Genomic DNA, 9,475 nt, shown 5'->3' with positions numbered 1-9,475 from the left:
TTAGAGAGGAGCGAGGGCTGAACCAGGACAAGGTGTTCTGCTTCGTCCATCTGAGTGTTCAGGAGTTTCTGGCTGCTCTTCATGTTCATCTGACCTTCATCAACTCTGGTGTCAACCTGATGGAAGAAACACAGAATTTCTTCTGGATGTGGTGGTTCTTTTTCTTTAAGAAAAAGGTTGATCCAGGACGCTTTTATCAGAGTGCGGTAAACAAGGCCCTACAGTTTCCAAACGGAAACCTGGACTTGTTCCTCCGCTTCCTCCTGGGACTTTCTCTGCAGAGCAATCAGAGTCTGCTACAACATCTGATGTCACAGAGAGGAACTGACATACAGACCAACCAACATACAGTTAAATACATCAAGGACAAGATCAATGATGATCTTACAGTGGAGAAAAGCATCAATCTGTTCCACTGCCTGAATGAACTGAACGATCGTTCTCTAGAGGAGGAGATCCAACAGTCCCTGAGTTCAGGAAGTCTCTCCACAGATGAACTGTCTCCTGCTCAGTGGTCAGCTCTGATCTTCATCTTACTGTCTTCAGAGAAAGATCTGGATGTGTTTGACCTAAAGAAATACTCAGCTTCAGAGGAGGTTCTCCTGAAGCTGCTGCCAATCATCAAAGTTTCCAACAAAGCTCTGTTAGTGCACACTGCTCCACATGACTTTTGATACAGAAACAATTAAAATTACAGGCAGAGTAAAAAAAGACAGATTGCTCATTAACATTTTCTTTTCTGTACATTTCATCCTCAGACTGAGTGGATGTAACCTCTCTGATAAAAGCTGCAAATCTTTGGCTTCAGCTCTCAGCTCCCAGTCCTGCAGTCTCAGAGAACTGGACCTGAGTAACAACGACCTGCAGGATTCAGGAGTGAAGCTGCTCTGTGCTGGACTGGAGAGTCCAAACTGCAAACTGGAGGTTCTCAGGTGATGCTCAGAGCCTGAATGGCTGCCGCTCTTTATGCTAGTCAACAAGATCAAATTAATTTACATATTTTCAGTTTTTCAACCATTTTCTGGATTTCTGTAGATTCTGACAATGACTTTTTGACCAATGTTAAAAATTGACCAGTTTTTGTCCGTTTCTGTGGGTCTGAGTTGTGTGCTGTATATTTCTTGCAGTCTATCAGGCTTCCTGATCGCAGAGGAAGGCTGTAATTCTCTGGCCTCAGCACTGAGCTCCAACCCCTCCCATCTAAAAGTGTTGGACCTGAGCTACAATCATCTCGGAAAATCAGGATTTGTGCTGGAGCATGAACTCTGGAAACCTGAATCTCTCAGGTATGGAAAGACCAGCCACTTTCCTCCAGACAGAGGAGAATAATCTGATCATCACCTGTTTTCTAGTCTTCCCCTGAACTTCCAATCTGCTAGTCTAGCATTCCAATTTTATGAATTAGCCAAATACTCAAAGTTTAGGTATACCAAAAATATTTTAGTGATATGTTGAACCTGGGTATTTCAAAGCTTAGTGTTGTTTCTCTTGTAGAAGAAGCCACTACTGAAGCTCCTGCTGCTATTAACACTTTACTTTCCATAACACAGAAAGTACTCCTGGGTCAGTGCTCTTTTCTGTGTGCTCTGTCTTCTTAAACGCCCAGTCGGTTGAGATGGATTGCTGTTCACTGAGCCAGGTTCTGGTTCTGGTTCTGCTGGGGGTTTCTTCCTGTTCAAGGGAAGTTTTCACTGTTGCTACATTGTCATTCAGGATTAGGATATGCTGATACGTCAGTCTACCAAACTCTGGACTTGACTGTTCAATAACTATGATTGAACTGGACTGTATATAATTGACTCTGTATGATTTCACTGAACTGACTGCATTTCTGCATATAATCATTTCTTGGTAAATTGCCTTTAGTAATGTTGCTATCTAAATAAACAGGTTTTATTTTCACTAAGGAGTTAGGATATTTCCATGTACCACTAGTTTATGGATAATCAGCTGCTAAGTGATTGGTGATGTATCTTTTATACTTTAATTTGGGCTGAAGATGACCAACACTAGATTGGACTTAAAAGAAAATAGATCATTGTTCATGTTAGTGTTGTTTTTGATGATATCTGATGGGCTGATCCTCCTCCACTTTGCAGGGTTTCACCTGATGGAGATCGGTGGTTGGTACCAGGTCTGAGGAAGTGTGAGTGTTGCTCATTTGAATGATTTGGTTTTAATGCAGCATCATCGCAGAGTGGGGAAATGATCAGCTGTTTGTTCTCTCCATCAGATTCCTGTCAGCTCACCATCGACACTAACACGGTGAACAGCAAACTCAGGCTGTCTGATGACAACAGGAAGGTGACGCGTGTGGAACAGGAACAGTCGTATCCTGATCATCCGGACAGATTTGATGTTTGGCCACAATTATTGTGTCAGAATGAGCTGACTGGTCGCTGTTACTGGGAGGTTGAGTGTAAAGGAGAGGTTGACGTCTCTGTCAGTTACAGAAGAATCAGAAAGAAGGGAAGTGTTGATGACGTTGTGTTTGCAGTGAATGATCACTCCTGGAGTCTCAAGTGTTGCAGTGATGGTAGCTACTTTTCCTGTCACAATAAGAAGAAAACACCCATTTCCTCCTCGTCTCTCTCCTCCTCCTCCTCCTCTCATTTATCCCCCTCTTCTTACTTCTTCTCCTCTCCGTCAGCCTCCTCTGTCTCGGCCAGAGTGGCGGTGTATGTGGACCGTCCGGCCGGCGTTCTGTCCTTCTACAGGGTTTCCTCTGACAACGTGACCCACCTCCACACCTTCACCACCACATTCACTGAACCTCTTTACGCTGGATGTGGGATGTGGTCTGAGTTCTCAGAGTTTCGGTGCTGAGTAAACCATCTTCACTCCTCTCCCTCTTTTCTTTTTTCCTGCTTCTTGTCTAACATCAGTAAAATCAGCATGTTGTGTTTGCTGCACACAAACCTCCAATAATCCCCTGAATCAAATTGTGCTAATGGGAGAAACATGCACCAGTCTGTCAGCTCAGAAAAGGTTTCAGAGTTTAATTTGAGTAACAGGAACCTGTCTGCAGTGACTCCACCGGGTCGTCTGTCCATGACGGGGAGGTTTGATTAAAGTATAACGTACATCAGCTCCTCAGCCTAAACCTCTGAGGAGGATTACTTATAACAGCTCTCACCAGTAAACTGTTATTATTGGAAATGTTGCTGTTTTTATTTTTCAGCGTTTTCTTTATTTTTCTGTTTTTATTTTTATTTATTTCTTTTTACTTTTTACAGAGTATCTTCACATTGTGATTTTTCTAAGCCTTTTTTATCATTTCTTATTGCCTTAGTTGATTTATATTTGGTATTTTCACCTTTTTGGATATAAACATAATGAAAACAATAGTCTGTATATCGAATTATATGTGTCAGTTTGAAGTAAAATGATGACAACACAAGAAATTACAATCTATATAAAATTATAATCGACCCTCATGGAACCAGACATTTCTGTCTTGGTCTTTAATGTTCAGACTTTTGTTGCATCCATTTATAATATTTGTTTTAAGCATTTTACATCATTCTCATTCATTTATTTTTAATACATCTCTTCTGAAAATCCCTTCCAGTGGAGAAGACACTCACTGATCTGACATTTTCAGACCAGAGAGAAGAAATCCACCAGATTGTGAAATGATTTGCTTTTTTCTTGTGAAATCTTCATTTTGTTGATTCTTTCAGCTGAAGCTTCACTTATTTAGACTAGATGTATGTACTCAGTTTATTATTATTGTTATTATTATTATTATTATTATTATTATTATTATTATTATTATTATCATTATTATTATCATTATTATTATTATTAATTTTTATTTTTTTTAGTGTTTTATCTCCTGTATTTTCAATGTGATTGCTATATAAATAAATTTTACATACTTACATTTTTATTCAGAAGTCCTGGATTAAATGGCTGTTTCTTGATTGGAGAGACAGGAAGAGAGCTAAAGGGAAATAAACATAACCCCAGTATTTCATTATAAAAATGATTTTGTACCAAGTTGAAGGGTCAGGTCTGCAGAAGGACATTTCAGGCATCAGAATCACTGGTCCATTGCAGGACAACCATGTCCATACCTAAGGATGGTTTAGAGAGGCCAAACAAACAGTCATGTTTTTGGACTGTGGGAGGAAGCCAGAGTACCCAGAGAGAGCCCTCTATTCACAGGGAGACTCCATGCAGAAAGAAGGGAATTGAACCCAGGACCTTCTTGCTGCAAGGCAGCAGCTCTACCAACTGTGCAGCCCGGCTTCTCTATAGGAATTTTTCTTTTGTAAATTTTGAAATTCAGAAAACTAACCCACTGGGCTGATTGTTTCATGATTATTTTCTGTCAAACCATCTCGTGTTTTCAACAGAACCATTGAATTTGCGGTTAGAATCTGAATCTTGATGTATTTCTCATGCTACACCAGGTGGCTTCTGATTGGTTAATCTGTTCTTCAGACCATTTTGAGTGAGTTGGGATTTACACTTTAACTCGAAATTACTCACTAGACTCTCAGATTTACATTTCAGATTCTTTGTATTCAGTTTGTGTTTCTGACACTCATCAGTTGTACCGCTAACATCTGGAAGAAACTATCACGTTTTATCAAAATGATCCTGTTGTAACGCGGTACTGATCACAAACTGCTTCCGTAGAGTCACAACCATCACAGCTGTGAAGCTTTCTGCCCTCAGCATCCTCCATCCTCCAGGCAGCAGCAGGAAACACTTTGGCTTCAGTTCCTGCATACAGATGAAGACCTTTTGGTTCACAGAAACAGAAACAGTGACGCTCGTCTCCATCTGAACAGCTTTGATCACCTGCAGATGGATTTACCTGAAACATCTGCGTGAAAGAAGCAGCTTGTTGAAGGTAAACGCTGCGGAGTTTCCTCCACCCGTTTCTGATCTCCTCACATCGTCCTGAACTTTTTGTCGGTTTGTTTGCTTAAAACAGTTTTTATCCGCTGATGTTTTTCTGATGCTGAAGCCGATCCGCTCGGTTCTTCAGTAAAGGGACATTTCACCGTATTTAAGGGATTTCAGCCATCATCGATCGGCTGTAAATTAAAATACTTTCTGAAACCTAGAGCTAATAATCACCGAATACTTAATGTTCTCACCTGATCTGAGATCACATTAGATCACATTAGATCCATTACTTCGGTCGGTTAAAGCTTCCAAATATACAACATGTTATTTGAAGCTTTGATTTATTCTTGTCTGAAACAGAAAAATGAATTTTATTTAGTGCATTTTGTCGTTTCTATTTGTTCAAAACATTTGTATTTAGCTTAAGCATTATAAGAGCTTGTGTTCATTCATTTAGTTAAATATCTTTAAAACAATCGAGGTGACCAGTGTAAGTGGTGACGACTTCCTGGATAAATGCGGAAACGGAGCACGAGACAGGGTTGAGTAATTTAAGTTTGATTTTGCAGAGCTTGTGAAATATAAAGCTGACATGCAGGATTAGTTCATTTTCTCATGGAATGCTTGTAAAACATTACAGATGGAGCCTGCTTTGGTTTTGCAGGTGAGCAGGGATGAAAGGGAGATGAAGGTGGAGGAGATGGCAGACATGTTGAAGTGAAAGAGAAAACTCAGAGGAAGGAAAACATTTGGTGAGACTAAAACACACTTCACGGAAATGAGACAAAATCTCAGGCAGAAGGTACTGTAAGTTTACTAAAATCTTTGTTTTGACATTCAGCTGATTGAAACTCGGAGGGCAGAACCTTCTGGCAATCAGAAGGTTGCAGGTTTCACTCCTGCAGCTGCAGGTCAGGATCTGTGGCTGGTTTGATGTAACTGGTCATGAAAGCGAGTTGAGTGGTGGGAAAGCAGCATGTTGGTGCTTCATGCTGTCCTGCAGCTCACAGTGTGAATGATGCGGCTGTTTTGTATCATAAAATGTAAAAAGCTCTCCCTCTTCCCTGCTGCTGTTTCACATCACAGCTGCAGCTTATGACGATGTGTTCAAGGAAGTTTTTATTGGGGGAATTCATGTTTCCTGTAGTCATGTAATCTGTTTGTGTTGTAAAATGTCAGTAAATGACTGAATTTACTGACATCATCATCAAGTTTTATTGAAAAATGATGACAGAATAACAGAAAGTTGTGTGAAAATCTCCCTGCTGTTTACAGAGAAACCAGTTGATGCCTAAAGAAATCAGAACGATCTCTGAAGTAACACAAGAAACTCAAAGGGTTTAATCCATCCCTTACTGCCCACTTATCACAAACCATAGTTTGGTTTTGATTTGTTCACTGAAATATTCAGTAAAATTGAACAAATAAAGTCCAGTTTGCAGCAGGTTCTTCAGTTCTTCACTCTGTTACCAAAACATTTCATAAAGTTTAGGACAAAGATGTGATGGGAAGACATTTATGAGCAGATTTCATTCTGTATGTCAGTCATTTCTGACAGCTTTCAGGTTTTGGGTCGCTGTTCTGTTGTTGGATCCATAAATAATGTCTGAGGTCTGCAGCAGCTTTCATCACAGGTTCTCTCTGCTGCAGCAATTCAAGGTTCCTGTTTCCTTCAACGCATCAAACAAACCAGCAGTCGAACCCAAACGTCCTCCAGGTTTCACTGAGGGAACGATTTACTGAAGAGAGTCACGTTTTGCAGGTCCTGCTTCAGGCCAGGGGATGTTCTCCAAGTAGTCAACCAGTAATGAAGGTTTATCGTCTGATAAACACTCTTTTCTTTCATAATATAAAAACCATTCCAGGTAAACTTACCTGAGTACAAAATGCAGCTTTCAAATAACAACAAATCCACGGCAGCCAGTCAGGCCTGTGATGTGATCAAGTTTAGTGATTATATGAACGGCACCAATCCTCAGAGAGATATCGTTAAAACAGATGTGATGTTTCTAGAAAGCCAGAAGTTTTTCATCTTCCTGCTCTCAGAAAAGCTTCTTCTTGTTTCTCCAGGCAGAAACGATGACGACTAAAGAGCTGCTGGTAGAAACCCTGGATCAGCTGAGTGCAGGAGACTTCTGGGACTTCAAGCTGTTCATGGTGGCAGAGAAGTTTTTACCGCCCGACTCACGGAGGGAGCTGGAGGCGGCAAACACTGAGGCTGTGGCGGAGCTGATGATGAGGATGTGCAGAGGAAGGTGTGTGGAGGAGACCAGGAAGATTTTACTGAAGATGAGGCGTCAGGACCTGCTGCACAGACTGGCAGGGGTCAGAGGTCAGGAAGCCCCGAAGACTTTCTGCAAGTTCTTTGTGATTCTGAATTATTTTTGGTGTTTCTCAATAAAAGGCTTAAAAATATTTTCTATGTTTCTATTTTAGAGAATCCATCTTTAATCCAGAGAGTAAGTTACGTCACTTCAGCCTCATCAACACATTTCAGTTATGGAAGATAGAAATATTCTCACACTGAAAAACACAGTAAAAAATGATGAAATATGCTGATTTTAACCATTTCATTTAGATCACATAATGAACACATGACTTTGTAAACAGAGGCCAGAAGTTCAGTTTTACAAAGCAAAACAAGAAAAATGCAAATAAAACAATGTGCAGTTCTGTAAAACGTATGCAGCTGTTTCTAATACCACTGATATTAATGATACTAAGTGTTATTTCCTTGCGTCTCTCTGACTCGCCCAGGCGGGAGTGATGGCGTCGGATTTGGAGCTGCTGATGGAAACGCTGTCGGCTCTGAGCGGCGGCGGCTTGAGGGAGTTCTGGGAGCGGTACCTGCTGCTAGAACCTTCTGCCCTGGCGCCGCCGAGGACCGACCCGGAGATCGCAGCGATCTCATTGGTTCAGAGTCACGGCAAACAGTCTGTGGACGTCACCAGGAGGATTTTAGTGGACATCAACCAGAACCATCTGGTCCAGAGTCTGCTGGACTGCAGGCCCAGAAACAGAAGTAAGAGAATAAAAGTGAGACGAGTTAAATCATTTCATTCTGATCTCTGTGAAGCTGCTTCTCCTGTTTCTGTGATTTTCTCCCAACCAGAACCGCCTGATGACCGTCGGTCGGCGCTGATCCACAAAGTGAGTGAAATCCTGTCTGGGCCTTGATGCTTGTTTAGATGCTAATGGGTCGGATACTTACAGAAGATCAAAGGTGACCGACCGGCTCCTGTGACTGAAAACAAGCCAGGATCACCACACCTCCTCTACCGTGTCATTTCAGCCAAACATTTGGCTTCGGTCCAGAAATCTGGTCCTTCATTCATGTGCAGCACTATTTGGTGCTGCCATCTTGTTTCTGGAGAGAAGAGCGTTTCTCCTTCAATCCTTCCAATCAGTCAGACTAGTTCAGTGACCTGACCTTTAACCTTTAAGCTGCTAACTTAAGATGAATTTTAGATTTTTCCTGACAGCAGATAATTAGTGAATTTGATTTTTCTGGTACAGTTTTGCCAGAATTACTGCTGAATAAATAAATATGACCAAAGTTAACTGGTTGTACGAACGCTGAGCTGCTGGCTGAAAAAAATCTGTTTCAATGATTATTGTTAAATGTTTACAAGGTCAGATAGTTACAGTTTAGAGAAATGTTGATTAGCTGTTGCTTCTTAAAGACATTTATCATGTAAGGAAAACAGTTAACTGTCATTTCTTTATCATTTTCCAGGCAGCAACGATGGCAGCTGTGAAAGAGATTCTGTTGGAAACTCTGATGGATTTGAATCATTTAGATCTGGGAAATTTCAAGATATTCCTGAACTTTGAGTCCTTCCAGAACAAGTTTCCACAAATCTCATGGAGCGATCTGAAAAAGTCAAACTGTAAAAATATGGTGGATCTGCTGATGGGCTCATATGGCCGGCAGTGTCTGGAGGTGACCAGGCAGGTTCTGATGGACATGAACAGAACCGACCTGTTGGAGAAGCTGCCAGAGAAAAGCTGTGGAGCCGAAGGTGAGATGAGAAATCACACCAACGGCTTTTCATCCACACCGACAGGAGGCTGCGCTTTTCTAACAGCTTTTTCCTAATTTTTACACAAAACAAACCACAAAACATCTGATGAGGATCCACAGAGATCTGGTTTATGAGTTAAACAAAAGAGAAAAATAAACCTTTCTTCTCAGTCTGAAGTTAAATCAGAGCGAACGTCTGCGGTTTCAGGTCAGTTAGAGTCACTAAAATGATTTCTATCTGCTAAACGCCATGGCAACGAGACAAACAGTATGTCAGATTTATTTATTAATCAGCTGTCAACATTATTTTATCATGTAGGCTTTTTGTTCAGAGTGTGAACAAAATGTTTCTGTGCATCTATGAAGCTACAGGTGCACAGAAACATCCATAGCTGTCATAGCTGTAGGCCAGGGGAGTCCAGAGTCGGTCCTGGACTCTCCTGGCCTCCTTTTCCTCTGAGGCCTCTAACGAGCCGTCATTTGATCCAGCTGCGTTAAACCAGGGAGAGAACTAAGACATGCAGGACGCCGGGCCTCCAGGACCCACTTTGGACGCCCCTGCTATAGGCTAATAGCTACAGTTGTGGT

General features: G+C 41.3%; 2 protein-coding genes across 2 annotated transcripts in view; both read left to right on the top strand.

Annotated features, from left to right (window-relative positions):
- Nucleotides 1-6: 6 nt before the first annotated feature.
- Nucleotides 7-3,179, top strand: LOC106950225 (uncharacterized). Its single transcript, XM_015036928.1, has 5 exons — nt 7-643; nt 759-932; nt 1,128-1,286; nt 2,100-2,146; nt 2,234-3,179. The coding sequence occupies exons 1-5, from the start codon at nt 120-122 to the stop codon at nt 2,824-2,826; spliced, it is 1,497 nt and encodes a 498-aa protein (XP_014892414.1). The 5' UTR covers nt 7-119; the 3' UTR covers nt 2,827-3,179.
- A 1,338-nt stretch (nt 3,180-4,517) lies between these two features.
- Nucleotides 4,518-9,475, top strand: part of LOC106950224 (uncharacterized) — a 12,681-nt gene continuing 7,723 nt past the window's right edge. Inside the window, exons 1-7 of the mRNA XM_015036927.1 lie at nt 4,518-4,864; nt 5,528-5,615; nt 6,934-7,195; nt 7,300-7,322; nt 7,621-7,885; nt 7,976-8,013; nt 8,600-8,885. Of these exons, the coding sequence (XP_014892413.1) occupies nt 6,943-7,195; nt 7,300-7,322; nt 7,621-7,885; nt 7,976-8,013; nt 8,600-8,885 (865 nt within the window). The 5' untranslated portion in view covers nt 4,518-4,864; nt 5,528-5,615; nt 6,934-6,942. The remainder of the gene's footprint in view (nt 4,865-5,527; nt 5,616-6,933; nt 7,196-7,299; nt 7,323-7,620; nt 7,886-7,975; nt 8,014-8,599; nt 8,886-9,475) is intronic.

Source organism: Poecilia latipinna, unplaced genomic scaffold, assembly GCF_001443285.1.
Source record: "Poecilia latipinna isolate Pla-1442-1.1 unplaced genomic scaffold, P_latipinna-1.0 Scaffold385, whole genome shotgun sequence".
NCBI lineage: Eukaryota > Metazoa > Chordata > Actinopteri > Cyprinodontiformes > Poeciliidae > Poecilia > Poecilia latipinna.
This window is presented reverse-complemented; position numbering and strand designations above follow the sequence as displayed.

What these genes read in the sequence shown, in the direction of transcription:
- LOC106950225 (XM_015036928.1), top strand. Translation starts at nt 120, where the DNA reads ATGGAAGAAACACAGAATTTCTTCTGGATGTGGTGGTTCTTTTTCTTT. An exon ending in TGCAAACTGGAGGTTCTCAG is followed by an intron (nt 933 to 1,127) that starts GTGATGCTCAGA and finishes TATTTCTTGCAG; the next exon opens with TCTATCAGGCTTCCTGATCG. An exon ending in GGTACCAGGTCTGAGGAAGT is followed by an intron (nt 2,147 to 2,233) that starts GTGAGTGTTGCT and finishes TCTCTCCATCAG; the next exon opens with ATTCCTGTCAGCTCACCATC.